The 18389-nt window shown below is 31.5% G+C and overlaps 3 protein-coding genes, 1 long non-coding RNA gene and 1 pseudogene across 4 annotated transcripts; all 5 read left to right on the top strand.

Moving 5' to 3' along the window:
* The first annotated feature begins 5061 nt into the window (after positions 1–5061).
* Positions 5062–5669, top strand: LOC107017125. Its single transcript, XM_015217398.2, has one exon. The coding sequence runs from the start codon at positions 5173–5175 to the stop codon at positions 5584–5586; it is 414 nt and encodes a 137-aa protein (XP_015072884.1). The 5' UTR covers positions 5062–5172; the 3' UTR covers positions 5587–5669.
* A 745-nt stretch (positions 5670–6414) lies between these two features.
* Positions 6415–7072, top strand: LOC107017719. Its single transcript, XM_015217961.2, has one exon. The coding sequence runs from the start codon at positions 6505–6507 to the stop codon at positions 6994–6996; it is 492 nt and encodes a 163-aa protein (XP_015073447.1). The 5' UTR covers positions 6415–6504; the 3' UTR covers positions 6997–7072.
* A 1866-nt stretch (positions 7073–8938) lies between these two features.
* On the top strand, positions 8939–11316 carry LOC107016972 (maltose excess protein 1-like, chloroplastic). Its single transcript, XM_015217269.2, has 5 exons — positions 8939–9409; positions 9524–9697; positions 9786–10076; positions 10168–10257; positions 11221–11316. The coding sequence occupies exons 1-5, from the start codon at positions 9167–9169 to the stop codon at positions 11299–11301; spliced, it is 879 nt and encodes a 292-aa protein (XP_015072755.1). The 5' UTR covers positions 8939–9166; the 3' UTR covers positions 11302–11316.
* Positions 11317–11707: 391 nt separating this feature from the next.
* On the top strand, positions 11708–15565 carry LOC107016971 (annotated as a pseudogene).
* A 467-nt stretch (positions 15566–16032) lies between these two features.
* LOC114076980 lies at positions 16033–18354 on the top strand. Its single transcript, XR_003578066.1, has 3 exons — positions 16033–16272; positions 17778–18128; positions 18262–18354. It is a non-coding gene; the product is annotated as an uncharacterized LOC114076980 (long non-coding RNA).
* The last annotated feature ends 35 nt before the right edge of the window (positions 18355–18389 follow it).

Raw genomic sequence — 18389 nt, 5'->3', positions numbered from 1 at the left:
CGTGGGGTAGGGTGTCGGGGCTGGGCGCCTCGATGCGCGTTTTATGTCTGTTTGAACTTCAAATTTTCACTAATACCCCTTTAAGGACATTTGTTGAAACTTAAAATGAACGTAATTTTTTGTCGAGTATATCTTTTAGTGGCGAAAAGTTGCTGATATTAATTAAACATACACACAAAAATAAAAAGTCGGGTGATTTCTAATTGACTCGTAATTTCGATAATATTCGTGAAAAAATGATGGGACTATACGTAATGCTTCTTAACTCATTACAAAGTCCTTCAAAAGAAATTCTGGGATCATCCAAGGCGCCAGATCCATGGAATAATTATGCAAATTGAGTAATTCCTAAAATTTTGTTCGTAAATGAGATAATATGCGCGAGAAAGTGGTTGGACTATAATTCCCAACTCGAGGTTCTCATATAGTTTTTTTTTTACAGAAAAAATTCAATTATTCATAAATCTAATTCGACGATTGCATTTTATTCATTGTAATTTTTGGGTTCTCCAAAAACCTGGATCCATGAGCATTACACATAAAAAAATTAGAGAATTTGGGCAATTATTAAAAAAGGGCTTCTGAAAGTGTATAATTAAAAATGATGTGAGTATACGTGAATGTTCCCCAAATAATTATGGAGGTCCTCATAAAATTATGGGTGCTCTAGGCGCCACATTCAAGTAATTCAAGTAATACACACGAAAAATCGAAAAATTTAAGTGATTACTAAAATTCCTAGAGTGAAAATATACAAGTAATTTCAGTCATGTATATCATATTATTTATCTAAAAAAATTACATCTTTTAGAATTTGTTGCTTGTACAATGACAAAAGGTAGACTTTTATTTTGTGAAAATCATCTTCAGTATATTGAGATATCATACCTATACAACACAAGCAATCCAATAAGAATATTATATTTGCATTATTCAACTAATAATATACCATACTAAATTAATAAACTAGGGTGAATCTAATATGAAAATCAAACACTCAAGATAAAAAGATGGCGACATAATAATAATTATTATAGAACGGGAAAAACAACAGCGATGACAATATACCAAATTATTAGTATACTCTTATAAAATATATAGAATATATAAAAATAATAATGCTAAAAAAATTTAAAACTCTATGAAAAATCTCCTGAGTTTAAAATCGTTACTTGTAGCAACTAAGTAAGATAAGATAAATACATAACTTGCACATTAATTAATTTAGGGTGTTTCACATGAAAGATTTTGAAGTCATGAATATTTTTAATTATCAATTTAAAATAGAAGTTACAGAGTTAAAAAAATGTGAATTATGGAGAGTAAATTTTAAGAGGAGATTTTGGAATCATTTTTTAAATATTACAGTGGTGAAGAAAAAATAGAGAAAATGCTAAAAGTTTAGGAGAAAAATGAATATAGAAAGATACTACATCATCTTATTTCATATCTAATATTTTAACTTTATATGTAGGTAGATATATTGGTTGAAATTAAATAATAAAGAAAAAATAACTTAAAATATCTTTTTTTTTAAATTGTTATTTTAAAATTTATAATTAGAAGAAGGTTAAAAAAAGAAAATGAAAATTAATTTATTAAGAGTGAAAATTAAAAATGTGTGAGTTATGTGAAGAGTTTTTGTTGTAACTGTTCTTCCATTAATAATTCCATTAATAATTAATTGTTTCTCTTATTTAAAACAGTTTTTAAATAAGAGAAAAGGTTTTTAAAAAAAAAAAATGTCACATACTTTTTTTATGTTTCTCATTTGCAATAATTAAGAGAACTTAAAGAAATGATATATTTTATTTTTAATATAATTAATGTGACTAAGGGGAAATTATTTCTTCATTCTTTTCAATAAATAACTTTTTTTTTATTAAAAATACTAAAAAGATTGTTTTTTTATTTATTAATTCATTTTATGATTGTTTTTTAATATGACAAACCATCGCATATATTTGAAGGGGCAGCAATTACCAATTTGCAATAGTTATGAGAAATGTATCATGATTCATGTGTAATGTTATATCTTCAAAATATCACAGAAATTGAACTATTAATTAGAACTTGATAAACAGATATACACAAAAATAAAATTGTATAACTTTTTATCTTCATTCATTCACATAATAAAAAGAAGAAGAGCAAAGTAAAATGAGTAAAAATTGCTAATTGAGATTTCTAATATAATGATCAGTAGAGTTTCATAACTTGATTTTTGTTGAATAACATGAAATTATATATATATATATAATCAAAATAATATAAAAGAATAATATTAGATGAAATCAAATAATACATGAATGAATCTTCAAAATATTTGGAAATCATTCAAAAATTTGTGCTAATATGACCATCTCTCTTGATGAAATCCTTCAAGATAATTAAATTTCATTCTCATTTTGATGAACTTGTACCAAATTAATATGAACATCAATGTGATTAATCTTGAAGAATATATCATGGTCTTTATCAAAATGAAGACCATATGGTGTACATTATTAAGTACATATTTTTCTAAAAAGATGGAAAAAAAAACTTAAAAAGAGGAAAAAACTATACTAATAAAAAGAAAAAAAATGAGAAAATGTATTATTTAAGTAGTGAATGTAAATAGATGGAGGTTTTGTTATAACTTATTAGATATATTTAGAACAGTGAATATGATTGAATTTTTTAATCAATAAACAACTTATTTAATGAAAAGAAATGAAAAAAAAAACTAACAAAAAAAAGGTAAATAGAAATGAAGTTCATAGACAGGTAACAAATTATTTAATAAAAAGAATTTTATTCTGTTATTTGTAGAAAGTGAAAAGAAAAATGTATCAACATGCTACCATAGCTATTTAAATGGATTGCTTATCAAACTTTTTACTATAAGTATCTCAAATATATCTTTTTGATTGTGCTTATAGATATTACTACTTAAATATTTATAAGATTCAATTTTACTTAATACCCATCGTATATGTGTTTTTTCTTTTAATTTGTTGATTTTTTTTTTTTTGTTCGTTATTTATGTAAGAATTTTTTTCCTGTGTATTTTTGTAGATGGTTATGAAAATATCAAAAAGTTCATGAATAAAAACATTAACAAATAAAAAAAACTTTAAATTGAATTAGCACCACAATTTTTTAATTTATCCAAATATATGGTAATTGGAAATTTAAAATTAATATCTATGTATATTCATATATAACTGGGCATAGACAAAGTGGTATTACAACTCTATAACTAATAACCACATTTTTCTTTTTCTCATTTTTTTTTACCATTTTCCTATTTTTAAATCTGTTTTTATTATTAAAACAAAAAAAATGTCAAAAAAATTAAAAGTCAGTGCTTCAAATATTTCTCATGAATACATCTATCACTTGTTGTATTCGAGTCTCTTTAATGTGTTAGTACCTATTATATTAATTTTAAAATCTAAATTTGATTAAATACTTACTCAATTAATTAGGCAAGATAATTACTATAAAAGATGTAGAAAGATGAAAGACGTTAGAGTTTTCATTGGTGATGAGAATATTAAAGTAGAAAAAAAATATTTAAAAAAGAGTAACTTTCACATATAGCAAACACAAAATTCATATTTGTATGTTATAGCAAAGTTCGCATAATTGCGTTCGATAACAAACATAAATACATATAATTCGCCATACATATACAAAGATACCAATTGTATAACTCGCTAAACATATACAAAAGAAATCAGTTGTATACAAATCAATTATATAATTTGTGTATGTATAAAACGAGAAAGAGAAAAAGACAGAAGAAAATTAGTTCAGTCATTTATTTTGTTTTAAACCATAATATGCCTAACCCTAGTCAAATGATATCCAACTAAAACACCTTTAACCTATATTACTCAGATTCTCCTGCAATAATGTGATATCCATATTAAATCCTTCAAAGCATCCATTGATTTTATCAAAGAATCAAAACAATAACTCCTTTTTATTGATATATGTTAATATTTTTTAATTTTAATTTGTGAAATTTAGAGAGTCGATCAATTAAATTTTTTATAAAAATTATTATTTACTGTGATTTATAGTATTTTAATTTTTGTGTCACTTTTAAATAATATATGTCATATCCTTTGTCCCAATTTATATCGCACAGATAAAATTTGAAAAGTCGACTAAATTTTTTATATTTTTTTAAAAATATTTTATAATATATATTTTTTATCCAAGCGAAGTGGGAGAAGAAAAGGGTGGATCAATAATGGAACTTATTTTGCACTCAACACTCGTAGAAATAGGACAATCATGATTAGAGCAGAATTAATGGTGTGACTTAGTAATCAGAGTGAAGTGATTTTTTTTATGGCTGAGCCAACTAATGGTCAGGGAGTTCATTCAAACAAATTATAGTATTTATATATAGTTAAGATTATTTTTAATGTATCTATAATGTACTTTTTAATTTAAATTCTTACTCCGATATTGATTTTTGTTTGACACGTATTGTGAAATTAATTGAATGGCGAATTACCTGATATTTGTTTTTGATGAAATATGACATATATTTCATAAAATTAATCGAGATATATGTAACTTAGCTCGAACATGTGAGTTTCCTATAGAATTTCCATGTTTTGAGGAGTAGGACACTAGAAGATCACTTAAAAAGCAAAATAACTACGTTTGTAAAAGAGTGCAACAAAGGGAAAAGTTGTTCTTCACTACAATCAACGCATCAAAATTAAGACTTCCTATATCTTCACATTAGAGCCAAGTCTTTGCTTACTTCAAAGCATACCCTAAAAACAAAGGGAGAAAACCCCTCGTTGTTTATCTGATTTTAACTTAACACGAAATTTAAAAAAATAAAAAATATATTTTAATAAGTAATTTTTAAATAAAAATATGTAGAATGTATCAAAAATCATGTTGAAACCTAAAATTAAGAAATTACCAAAAAAAAAAAAAAAAAANCCAAAAAAAAAAAAAGAAATAATTTTTTAACCAACTGAAAAAAAAAGTAATACAAATAAATTAAACCTTTAGGAAACCACACATATAAATAAGATCTAAACCACACATATAAATAAGAAGCCAAGAACTCAATATACTCTTCATCACAACTTCAAAAGTCATCATCAAGAACTTTCAACAAAACTCATAACAATTTCCCAACACATCAAAACTATGGATAACAACTTCCCATTTCCACCACCACCACCACCACCTTCCTCTGATCAAAGCTACACCATAGTAATACTCGTGTTCTCAACGTTCGGTTGCATCTTACTTGGCCTAGCTATTCTTGCTTTTTGCACATACTTCTTGAAGAAAAAGAAGAATAGTACAATGCTAGTTGAAGAAAAAGAAGTGAAACACATTGATGATCATGTTAAAATAAAGGAAGCAATAGTTGAAGGACCTCATGGGAAACTTGAGACAATAGTACTCTCAGTAGAAGAAGATTTGCATGAACAAGATGACATTATAAGGACAAAGAAAGAGTTGGAAGAAGTTCATCATCATAACTTCATACATGCTAATAATAAATCTTCAGAAATTACACCTTCTGCTCTTGAAGCTGCCCATAGACAAACTTAATTAAGCATCAATTCATGATTTTTATTTCATTTTTTTAAAAAAAATAAATGACAAGAATGGGAGTTACTATTGTATAAAGTTAATTATAATTNTTGATGAAGTAAAATATTTTTATTGATTTTTTTAGCTCAAATGATGTATATTCTTGAAAATCTTTGATTGGACTTTGGGACACTAATCATTAGTTAAGCAGAATAATGAAGGGAATTAAAGAAGTATAGAGAAAACAAAAAGTGTTTTATACTGCAATCATCACAAAATTAAAGCTAAGATAAAGTCTCTTCCTAGTCTTTACATGAGAGCCAAGTCTCTGCTTACTTGAAAGCATACCCCAGAAGAGAGAATTTTAATTAATTAAACGGAAAATGTTCAAATATATCATCGACTTTTGAAAAAAAAACTTATTTATGTCATTCGTTAATTATTTGTTAACTCGGTCATTTATCTATTTTCATTTTAGAAAAGGTTTATCCATGTCATTATCTATTAATTGAAAACAGTTTCGCTTTTACAAAATCATTTTTACTCGTGGTCAATTATGATTCGGTCATATCATTGATTTTTTAAAGAAAAAGGCTCAAATATGTCATCGAATTTTGAGAAAATGGCGCTTACCTATGTCAACAAATAATAACATATATAATTTTTTATTTCAAATAGAAATAACATAGATGAATCAAACTTTTAAAAAATAACCTATAAAATAATTTTTTCTCAAAATTCGATAACATTTTTCCCTAAATTAAAAATTACAAAAAAACACATGAGAGAGCTAAATGAAAAGAACCTTGGAAAAATTCAGCACTTATAAATTAGCAGCCAAGAACTCATTTTCTCTACATCACATTATCAAGAGTCATCAAGAACTTGCACAAAAAAAATAAATTATAACAAATATTTCCCAAGATTTTAATTCCTATGGCAAACAATTTGAATAACTTCCAATTCCCATATTTCCCTACCCATCCACCACCCCCTCCTCTTCATCCCATTTCTCCACCACCTCACCCCTACTCTCCTCCTCCACCACCACCACCACCATCACCACCTCACAATTACATCATAATAGTATTCGTTTTCTCGACGTTTGGTTGCATTTTACTTGGCCTAGCTATTCTTGCTTTCTGCTCATGCTTCTTGAAGAAAAAGAAGAAGAGTACAATGATAGTTGAAGAGAAAGAAGTGAAACACATTGATGATCATGTTAAAATAAAGGAAGCAATTGTTGAAGGACCTCATGGGAAACTTGAGACAATAGTACTCTCAATTGAAGAAGATTTGCATGAAAAGGATGATATTATAATAAGGACAAAAAAGGAATTAGAAGAAGTTCATCATCATAACTTATTGCATGCTAATAACAAATCATCACAAATTACAACTTCTGCTCTTGAAAATAGCCATGTATAGTCCTCAACAACATCTTAATATTGTTATATATATTAACAATTGCCTTATCAAAGGCTAATGGTTGATCATTTAATTCTATCAAAATTATTGTGTACATGCAACATACTTTTTATTATTGTGCTTTGTGAAATCATAAATATAAATTTGTAACTGTTGAGATTTATCTTTTAAAAAATATCAAACTTATTCTAAAAAAAGGGCAAATACGAAAGAAAAAAAAATAAAAATTCAAACATCCGTCTTAAACTTTGAACAATAAAAAAAATCCTAAAAATTCAATTAATATGGAATAGAGAGAATATTCTGTCAATTATAATATTATAGGTAGATTTTTTGGGGGAAAGGAGTAAATGAAGTATTAATAGAAAGCTTTATGATTACTTCTGAAGTATTAATAGAAAGCTTAAACTATTTAGTTTAAAAATTATTAATTAGATCAATAAATCATATTATTTAGAAAAGGTCACAAGCAACATATTTAATTGAAATTGCGTTAATCCTTTTATAGTGGTAATATGAATAGCAAAGCAAAATATTTGATGAAGTAAAATATTTTTATTGATTTTTTTAGCTCAAATGATGTATATTCTTGAAAATCTTTGATTGGACTTTGGGACACTAATCATTAGTTAAGCAGAATAATGAAGGGAAATTAAAGAAGTATAGAGAAAACAAAAAGTGTTTTATACTGCAATCATCACAAAATTAAAGCTAAGATAAAGTCTCTTCCTAGTCTTTACATGAGAGCCAAGTCTCTGCTTACTTGAAAGCATACCCTCAAAGAGAGAATTTTAATTAATTAAACAGAAAATGTTCAAATATATCAGCAACTTTTGAAAAAAACCTTTATTTATGTCATTCGTTAATTGTTTGCTAGCCCGGTCATTTATCTATTTTCATTTTAGAAAAGGTTTATTCATGTCATTATCTGTTAACTGAAAACAGTTTCGCTTTTGCAAAATTATTTTTACTCGTGGTCAATTATGATTCGATCATATCATTGATTTTTTAAAGACAAAAACTCAAATATGTCATCGAATTTTGAGAAATTGACGCTTACTTATGTCACTTCAGTTAACAAATAATAGCATATATAAGCCTTTTTCAAATAGAAATAACTTAAATAAATCAAACTTTATGAGGAAGCTATGTCATTTATGGTGGATGGTTTAAGCATTTCATAGCTATGTATTCTTTGCAATTTACTCAACTTTGAAATGTTATTATCACTTCACCAATTTCAAAATGATTTAAGTTTTTTTTTTCTTTATTAGAGTTTCTCTTAAGATTTCCCTGTTAGTCTTCTCATTGAAGAGTGTTTGTTAGGGTCTAACCGGAGATCTTGTTATTTCAAAATAATTTTTTGGATGTTTAGTATTGCATAACTCTGTCTTAAATGTAGCTATATGGTCAATGAGGATTCATGTAGCCGACCCCTACTTGCTTGTGATTGAGCCACAGTATTGTTGTTGTAGTGTTATATACTCCCTCCGTTTTAAAAAGAATGAAGTGGTTCAAAGTACGAGGGTGGAACCATCTGCTTTTCCGTATCAATTTGGATGTTGATTTGTACATCCTTTGAAATAAAGTGTATATAATTATGAGAGTTAGCTTAAATGGTTACTAGTTCTCTTCCATGTTCTGAGATGACCCTCACATACTTTCTTCCCCTTTCCCCGGTTCACGTTCTTTTGTGTGCTTCCGACTTGGTTTGCAGTAATGTATCAAAGATTGTTTAAGTTGTTCGGATTATGTATTTTGAAGTCAATGTATAGCCAAGGTTGAGGACACTGATCCAACACACAGTGAATTGGACTGATGGAAATTAAAGAAGTTTGTTATGTTCCGGTGTCTCTGATTTTGCTTTCTTATTATAGCTAAAAGGATTGAAGTATGTTGTGCTAGTTAGTTTACTGTCCTAATTTGTTTTCTTTTTTGGGAATGAATTCTTTTGGCTTTTGATGCAGATTTCGTACAGGCTGGACTTTGTGTTGGAGCATACCAGTAATTGTCTTTTCATTTTAGTTGAAAACTATTAGAAGTTGGATCAGCTGCCTCTTTGGGAATTACCCTTTGTACCCATTACGATTGACCTTTTTAGATAAAAATATCTCCCTTACAGCTGGTGATAAATATAAACTTATAGTTCCTTCATTTTTTGATATCTTGAATGGCTGGATCTTTGTTGCCAGTGGGTAAGGCAGTCCTACGTTCCAGCCAACCTTCCAAATGTTATATGTTCAATGCTGATCTCCAGCATCCGAAGTCAATTCCAATTCTCCCTCCATATAAGAAAAGAGTCAAACAGAATAATAATTTGAACAAGTCAGTGCTCCTAAGTCCATTAGTTTGCCAATACCGGTTAAAACCAGTTTCGGTGCTTGACTCAGATGTTCCCTATCCTATTGAACAGGTACTTATCCCCTTTCATATGCATCTAATAATGGTTGTTGGGCTCATTTTTAAAAGTAAGCTATGGTTCAGTTGGAGGTAATGAAATATGACCTAACAGTGATGTTAAATGTAGAGTTCAGAAGGTTTAAAGAGCAGCGAGAGCTTTAAGCAATGGGATTCATTGACTGCAAAATTTGCAGGAGCTGCAAATATTCCGTTTCTCATATTACAACTGCCTCAAATAATACTGAATGCTCGTAACCTTCTAGCAGGAAATCAAGCTGCATTATTTGCAGTTCCATGGCTGGTATGGCATTCTGCTTCTATTGTAGCTACTTATAGCTGTGGTCTTATTAATGTTGAGAGATAAATAATCTGAGATGAACATAATACAGGGGATGTTCACTGGATTACTTGGTAATTTGTCTTTGCTATCATACTTTATAAAGAAGAGGGAGACGGAAGTGGTTGTTGTGCAAACTTTGGGTGTTGTGACCATTTACGTTGTGATATCACAATTAGCCATGGCTGGATCTATGCCTTTGCCTCATTATGCAGTCACTTCTGTTGTTATTGCGTGTGGTCTTGTTGTGAACTTCATGAACTACTTCCACTTGCTCAATCCCGTAATCTGGCGTTACTGGGAGGATTTCATTACTATTGCTGGCTTATCTGCGCTTCCCCAAGTAATCACCCTCTCTTTTCTTTCATTTTCTACTCATCCATATGATGAATTTGGTTGTTAGATTCTTATATTTGTTTGGCATTCTGCACCAGGTCATGTGGTCAACTTTCATCCCATATGTTCCAAATACCATCTTGCCTGGTGCTGTGGCTTTTGTTCTGGCTATCTTAGCTGTCTTTGTGGTAAGCTTTGACACTGTAGCTTGTATATATGGTTACTTTTTCAAGTATAATGTTGAAATGGCCATTTCTATTATTCTGCCTTGAAGTGAACAAACTGAAGAAAAATATTGCAATGCCAGAAAAAGAAGATTATTTTTTTTTGCTCGACTTGATAAATAGAAAGCTAATTCAACATGTGCACTGGGAGAATACTCAACTCTATGTTCAAATTTATGTTGTTTCTGAACTACTGCGGCCACACAAGAAGCAAAGAAGGGTTTTTTTCTTCATTCATGACTGAGGGGAGAGAGATGATAGCTTCTCTGGCTTGGGGTGGGATAACTAGCTATCAGTCAATTCTTTTCATATTTCTTCCTTAATATTAATAAAAGGTTTCAGTTTTCTGATATAAACTGGAAGGGCAAGTCTAAAGTGGTGGCTCAACTAGGTGATTGAGCGCTTGTATTCCGGATTTGATGATTGTTTATGCTTTGTGTCTTTATGAATAAGAAGATATTCTTTTAAAGGTACAATAGTGGACTGCATGTGGAAGCTCGAAATTCTGTAGGGAGGTTGTCACATCTGATTGATGTGCCTGGAAGTATGGAAGCTTCTGTTGTGGCTTACTGCGATTTTATGTCATTTTTGCTCCATGGTGACCATAACTGGAACTTGATCTGAAAGTTTTCTGCTTGCTTTTATTGCATATATCACACGTATAAGAGAACGCTTAACTTTCATGTTACCAAATAATGTCGCAAAGGCAGTTGCTCACACATTGACTTTTCTTTACTTTTGATATTGTTAGATTACACACACTAACTCGATTAGGATTGACAATTACCTTGTGTTCATTTTCCTTGGCTCAAGAGCAAGCTAGAGACTTTTGTATGCACTTTCTGTGGGAAGATAATTTTGTTATGCTTGAGAAAATGAGAACATGGATCTGAATTATTCTGAATTTCAAGCTACTGTTATTTACAGTCTCGGACTGGGAAACTTCCAGAGAAGGGCATCAAATTTGTAGGATCATTATCTGGATGGACTATTAGAAGTATGGGGTGATGAATTAAAGATGGTTTTAGGTGTAAAGTTTGGAACTTTATGATGAAGCTATGTCATTTATGGTGGATGGTTTAAGCATTTCATAGCTATGTATTCTTTGCAATTTACTCAACTTTGAAATGTTATTATCAGTTCACCAATTTCAAAATGATTTAAGTTTTTTTTTTCTTTATTAGAGTTCCTCTTAAGATTTCCCTGTTAGTCTTCTCATTGAGAAAGAGTGTTTGTTAGGGTCTAACCGGAGATCTTTTTATTTCAAAATAATTTTTTGGATGTTTAGTGTTGCATACTGTCTTAAATGTAGCTACATGGTCAATGAGGATTCATGTAGCCGACTCCTACTTGCTTGTGATTGAGTCACAGTATTGTTGTTGTAGTGTTATATACTCCCTCCGTTTTTAAAAGAATGAAGAGGTTCAAAGTACGAGGGTGGAACCATCTGCTTTTCCGTATCAATTTGGATGTTCCTTATTTATTTATATGTTTTTCTTGTACCAAGTGTTCTCTAACTTCTTATTAAGTTATTTTATTGACTTCGATCCGGACAGGTTGGGAGAAGACTGAGTCAGAAGCCGCGACACTGAAAAATCACCTGGAATCCATCACTCTTTTGAAGCTTAATGCTTAAGACAGGGCATCACATTTGGATGGTGCACTGAAGGAGTGCATGCGGCAGATACGTAAATTGAAAGAAGAGCATGAACAGAAGCTGCATGATGTGAGCCAGAATAAAACCAAACAGTTTGAAAAGATGAAGCATGAGTTTGAAAAAAAGATAGCTAACTTGGACCAACAGGTCTGCGGCAGAAAATTCTGCACTCTCAAGCTCTTTGCAGGAGAGTTATAGCATGGTGATAAAGCTCAGTGAAAAAAATCCCAAGCTGAAGCAGAAATATTGAGTCATGTGAAAAGGGATCTGAAATATGAACTCCATATTAACTCAAAGGATTTAGAAATTCGTAATGGGGAGAAAAATATGAGTGTACAGTCTACCGAAGTTGCAAATAAACAACACGTGGAGGGAGTGAAGAAATTGCAAACTTTGAAGCAGAGTTTCAAAGATTACGTGGTCTTGTCCGGAAGAAGTTTCCTGGGCCTGCAGCCTTGGCCTAAATGAACCTTGGATTGAGAGTTTGGGTAGAGATTACGGGGACAGCCGATTACAGGAATCCCAAGGAAGCCCTTCTGTAGTCCACAGTTTTCCAGTTCTCCAGATTTTTCATTTGATAGTGTGCAGAAGTTCCATAAAGAGGAAACAAAAATGTTGAAAGAAGCTCTGGCATACCCGAACAGTGAATTACAAGCATCCAGGAGTATTTGTGCAAAGACGTCCAGCAAGCTTCAGGGTTTGGAAGCACAGCTGCAAGCAAATTTTGAACAAAAAAGCCCACAAAAGTCCACCATTTGACGACAGCCTTCTGAGGGTTCCTTTAGCCATGAAGCAAATCATATTCCAAGATTGGCTTCCATGTCTAAAGATGGAAATGACGATAATGTTTGTTGTGCTAGCTCTTGGACGGCAGCATTAAGGTCTGATCTCTCCCATGTCAAGAAGGAAAAGAACTTAGACAGTCCACATAAATCTGAGAGTGCAAGCCACCTGGATCTCATGGATGACTTTTTGGAGATGGAGAAATTAGCTTATCAGTCCAGTGACACAAATTGAGCAGTTTCAAGTCCAAATATTCCAAATACTGCAAGACCCGTAACTACAAAACTTGACAACTCCGTGCATGTCACCCACAAGCCCAGATTCTCAGCTGAAAGAACATAATGAGACAAGTGTATCAGGAGATCAAGCATCCCGTAACAATGAAGTATCAGAAAGTCATTAACCTCTTTCAGATACATCCATATCCATGAAGCTCCAATCAAGAATTTCAACTGTTTTGGAGTTTTTGTCAAAGGAAGCTGACATTCAAAGAATTCAAGAGGATTTCAGAGTGATTGTGCAGGAAGTGCGCAACGCCGTCATACCACAATCAACTAAGAGCACTGTTGATAACTCTTTCCTCGAAGACTGCTACTGAATCTCAGCCCTCTCTTCATGATATCGAGGCAAAATTAGAGAAGGAAATTCTTGTCTCAGATGATAGCAAGTCCTGCAATGAGTCTATCCATGGTATTAGCAGAGAAATAACAGATGCCATGTCTCAATTCATGACTTTATCTCTTTCTGGGCAAAGAAGCAAAGGTTGTCCATGGAACAGCTCCTGATGGAAGTGGAATCAATGAAAAAGTAGATGATTTTTCAACCACTTATGTTGAGACAACTACACTTCAATATACTTGGTTGCAAGAATCCGGAAGCAGAAATAAGTACTCCTGATTGCATAGACAAAGTTGCTTTACCAGAAAATAAAGGTCTTCAGTACTCAGGAGAGGTTTATGCAAACAGTTGTGCTCATTTTTGTGATTCAACTTCTGATCCAGACATTCCTCATGAAGGAAGTCTTGTTCTCCTACTTCAGAGTCAACATCAACCTCATTGAAGTGCTTGTTGGAGGAGAAGAACAATTGAAATTAGAGAAAGAAAATATGGCTCTTGATCTTGCTAGATACTCCGAACTTGGAGGGCACTAAATCCCAGTTGGCTGAAACCGAGCAACTCCTAGCAGAGATTAAGTCACAATTGGCATCTGCTCAAAAGGCAAACAGTTTGTCTGAAATTCAGCTCAAATGCGTGGTAGAGTCATACAACTCACTTGAAACTCGGAATGAGGAGTTGCAAGCTGAAGTCAACCGTATTCAGGCAAAGATAGGAACTCTTGATAATCACCAGGATACCCTAGCTATTTGCAAGGATTTCGATGAACATCTACAAAGGTTAGTGGTTTCTTATCCACATTGGCCTGGAATTATAAATATTTAACTGTCAAAATTATTTTTTAAAGTTATCACATTGTTCTTCGTCCTATCGAACGGATTTTACTTTATTGTGGAAGTATCTACTGATATCTCAAATACTTGAAGTTTTTGTATATAAGTGAATTTTGCTCCAACCCCCTAATCTTTGGATGAAAAGAGTCGAAGTTTTTTCTTTGACCATGATTGTCTTATATTTTGAACTATTAACTTTTAGTAATTATTATACTTTTTATGTAGTTTCTTAAAATTTTATTTCAGACGTGAAGATTCTATGTCTGAATTTGCGTAGAAAATAAAGTTGTGAGACTCTCATACTCCGGACCCACCCAAAATGAAACAGAGGGGGTAATAACACGGAAGGAAAAGGAAAAAAACATGTTTCAATGTGATTTCAATAATTTATAGCTGATCCGATGTCAGGGTCTCTTATGAGTTTTCACCCTGATTAATGTTCTTCATTTACCTGGGTTTGCTGTATATATAAATCTTTCGAAAACAGCCTCTCTAATTTCACATTAACTCAATAAATTTAGTCGGAAAAGATTGTGCTTCTTGTTGGTTGTCTGGACTTTTGATCTAATTTCACATTAACTCGATAAAAGGCAATAGATTTCAGTATGCAACTGAACTTTGAAATAAATTTTCCTATATTATTGGTGTTTTATTGTTGCTAACAAATAGATTTTTTTTGTTTTGCTCCATCTCTCTAAGTTTGTTTCAGTGATAGAAGTTCCAATGCATATGAAAAGATTTGCAAATTAAACATTTATAATATATGAGCAAATAATGATATTTGGATGACTTTTAAGTCTCACTATGCTTTCAGAACTCAATAAATCATGTGTAAAAGACTTGATCTCGTTTTCTGGTGAGGGCCACAATTTAAATAGTAAAAGAACAATAAGAAATTGATATAGTTTTTAGTAAACATGGAGTTTCGTAATGTGTTGCTTCAGGTGTGATAATCTTCCTATTTCAGGTGGAATACTTCCTGTTAGAGCATTGAAACCGAGATCCAAAATCCTCAGAGACGACGACAAATTTTCAATAGAAGCTGTAATTTCACCAGTAAGGTTACAATTTGAGAGGACTAGCACTTCAAGGAATGAACTTGCTTTATGAGAAGGTTGATAAGTAGCACATTTATGAGAAGGTTTAAGTAGCACATATCTGTGAAATATGAGATAAGGTTGCTTGTAATGCTAATTTCATTGATAACTAGATGTACGAGAAGTGAAATCATGATGAGTCAAAGAAATTAAAAGACGTCGAGGTAGACCTAGAAATAATTTTGAAAGACATACTGTTTTTTAGAATCTATATAACACTTTCTGTATTCTTTTCTAGGAATTATTTTACCTTTTAAGAGATTTATACATTAATAGTAAATAGAGAAGTAGTGAAGACATGTCGGACTTGCGTAAATTATTATATTTATAATCAAACAACTGATAACCTTAAAAACACCCTTCTACCTGACTAACTAAACTTAGATATACCCTCGATCTACCACGTAACTTAATTCTTTTACCCCAAATGTGGCTAGTTTTATAAACAAAAAACTAATTCAAAATATAACCAACTATAATTTTGAAATTTTGAAACAAAATCTCACACTACTATCTTCTTTGAATTTAGATAACTCGTGAGATTTTATCGAATATGTTATTATTTCAATGCTTACTCAAACATTACTTTCAAATTCAATTAAATTCAAATGTACTAAACCTAGTATAAGGTCACACATATCATTTCCTATAACAAAGATTAATTTTATTAATAAAATGTGTCAATGACCATATATAATTACTACTTGTAATTTTAATTTATAAAAAAATAAAAGTAAAAGCAAAGGGGAAGCGCTAGCTTGACCAAAGTCAAGAACGAATCCCTTCAAAATCCTTCCGTTGTGAGCTCCTAACGGATAGCCAATTTAAATCTCTCTTTTCCCACATTTTTCACAATTACAGATTACAGCTTTCTTCTTCGTTTTCTTGAAGTCCGTTTTATATTAGGAGGAGGAGAAGAGGCGTTCATCTGTGACGAAGAGACAAGCAATGGCCGCGAATTCATCAGACCGGAAAATTGAATGTTGGAGTGAAGGTACGACCGCTACTTTCTTAGACGTCGACTCATGTGTAATTGTAGGAAAATAATTGGGTTTTGTGTTTTTTCTTGATTACTGGGTTTGATGATTCACATTTTTGTATGTTGGCTAGGGGTTTCTTGTGTTAATTTGGAAGTTTTTAGGTGCCAGATTCTTGTATTTCTCTGTTGTTCTTTTATGTTTATTTGCTTGTATACATAATTTGATTACCTTCTCAGCTCCCTCTACTCCTGTATACCCGCGCCTTAGTGTTGTTTCTCTGTTTTCCTCCTTTTCTGCTTAATTCTTTGCCCAATTCTCGTCGCATTGTAGTTACATGCAAGTATATCCCGAGGACTTGTCTAAAAAAATTTGCTGCTTAATTTGGTCAATGCTAGCAAAGAACTACTACATTTTTCTAAATTTTGACGCTTATAGCTTTAGTTTGAGATTTTGATGGATGCTGGTTGTAGTTTAGTTCTGAAATTTTGTTTGCTTCTCTAGTCTCTTTACATTACAATCTTATTGGTGCTAGAAAGAAAAAGACAGTTTTCAGTTTGGTAAATGAATCTCGAATTGTTTTGACAACTATACATTGTGAGAAATCTTCATTCAGTTTGTCTTGTCTGGTGATTTATGTTTTGGTTTCCTTTGTATTTCAGAGTAAACAGGAAATAAAAAAACCAAAGTATGTGCTTAAGCTTTTTATGTAATTTATGTCGATGTAAATTTTGTTTCGCCTAACTGCCATTGAATTTCATGTTCTAAAATATTTTGATTTAAAAATGATCAAATTTATCTATGTAACTAAGTTTGTTTGTTATCTTCTTGATAATAAGGTGTCCCGAAAGTTTGTCCAGAATCAGTGTTTTCAAGTGTACTCATCAAATGACTTTTCTGCAGTTAATAGTTGGCTCTTTTCTGAGAGCATGAATATATATTTCTCCTCCTCCTTTTAAAAATATTTTGATCAAGTTTGTGTTTATATCTTCCTTCTCTTAGATCAATGAGTTTGTGTTAGTTCCCCCTCTCATTATATGAATTCTGAAGTGCATTATAAATGATAGATTGTAAACCTTTCCACTTCGTCTTGCATCTGGCAAGCCTGTTTAGAAATAGGGTTGGTTTGTAATAATTTACATGTTCCAATGCTGCCCTGTTTGTGCCTGATGCGATCTGAAATACTTCTACATGAGTCGAAATCATTTTAGCTACAGTTTGTGTTTAGAAATTTCTAAATCAGTGTGAATGTTCAATTAGATTGCATTTCTCATTTCGAGTAATTCGATTCCTGAAAGTCCTTGGCTGTCAATTTTTACCAGTGGCATTCTAGATCATATCAGTGGACCAATTCCTGCTTTTTGTCCCTTAAATGATTTTATTACTGTTCTTAGTTTGTTAGGAACAAAATTTATAAGAAACTTTTGATAATTATGAGTTTTCATAGTTTGATGAACCTTTTATTTAATAAGCTGTTTTGCAATGTAAGAAAATTGAAAAATATTGTTTCTTGTATCTGAAGTTGTGCGAACTCTGGACTCATTTTTTGGCTTTGGATTAAGAACATTGCTGAATGCATTACTTGCACCAGTAATGCAGTTTGTTGTTCTGCCAGCATCCTCCTCTGACAAACAAACCAACAAAGCTGTTTCTGTTCAAATATTTGAGATCACTGCCATCTATGTCTGACACAGTGGGAAGTCTTTGATCTTTTCAGCAGAGAGTAGTCCTTGTTCTAGAAATTCATTTTAACTACATCTATTTACAATTTATAAATTTTTAAATTCTGCAGAAAATATATGATGTACTTGTGGACTTGGAATCAACAGATAAAGATTGTCAACATTGATACAAATACTTGTGAGCCTCAGAGGTCTAAAATTGTTTAACCTCTCTTTTTTTTCCAGCTCTTTGAATTAAATGTTGTTGTTATCAAACATGGATTACACTGTTGCTAAGATCTTGTTACCAACCATGCATAATGTTGTCTTTGATCATCGTACTAGGCAAGGAAAAAGGAAAGGCTTTCCACATATTCCATCCATCGGGCATGCGCGCTATATAATTTGACTAGCATGTTGAGGTAAACTTCTAATATCTTTCTTGGGGGGGTAGGTAGGGGGGGAGGGGGTAG

Source organism: Solanum pennellii, chromosome 4 (assembly GCF_001406875.1).
Source record: "Solanum pennellii chromosome 4, SPENNV200".
NCBI lineage: Eukaryota > Viridiplantae > Streptophyta > Magnoliopsida > Solanales > Solanaceae > Solanum > Solanum pennellii.
The sequence above is the reverse complement of the archived record's forward strand: the minus strand, read 5'-3'. Positions and strand labels throughout refer to the sequence as shown.

Coding starts and splice junctions, on each gene's coding strand:
- LOC107017719 (XM_015217961.2), top strand. CDS start 6,505: ATGGCAAACAATTTGAATAACTTCCAATTCCCATATTTCCCTACCCAT.
- LOC107016972 (XM_015217269.2), top strand. CDS start 9,167: ATGGCTGGATCTTTGTTGCCAGTGGGTAAGGCAGTCCTACGTTCCAGC. Junction 9,410..9,523: donor TTCCCTATCCTATTGAACAG/GTACTTATCCCC, acceptor TGTTAAATGTAG/AGTTCAGAAGGTTTAAAGAG. Junction 10,258..11,220: donor CTATCTTAGCTGTCTTTGTG/GTAAGCTTTGAC, acceptor TGTTATTTACAG/TCTCGGACTGGGAAACTTCC.
- LOC107017125 (XM_015217398.2), top strand. CDS start 5,173: ATGGATAACAACTTCCCATTTCCACCACCACCACCACCACCTTCCTCT.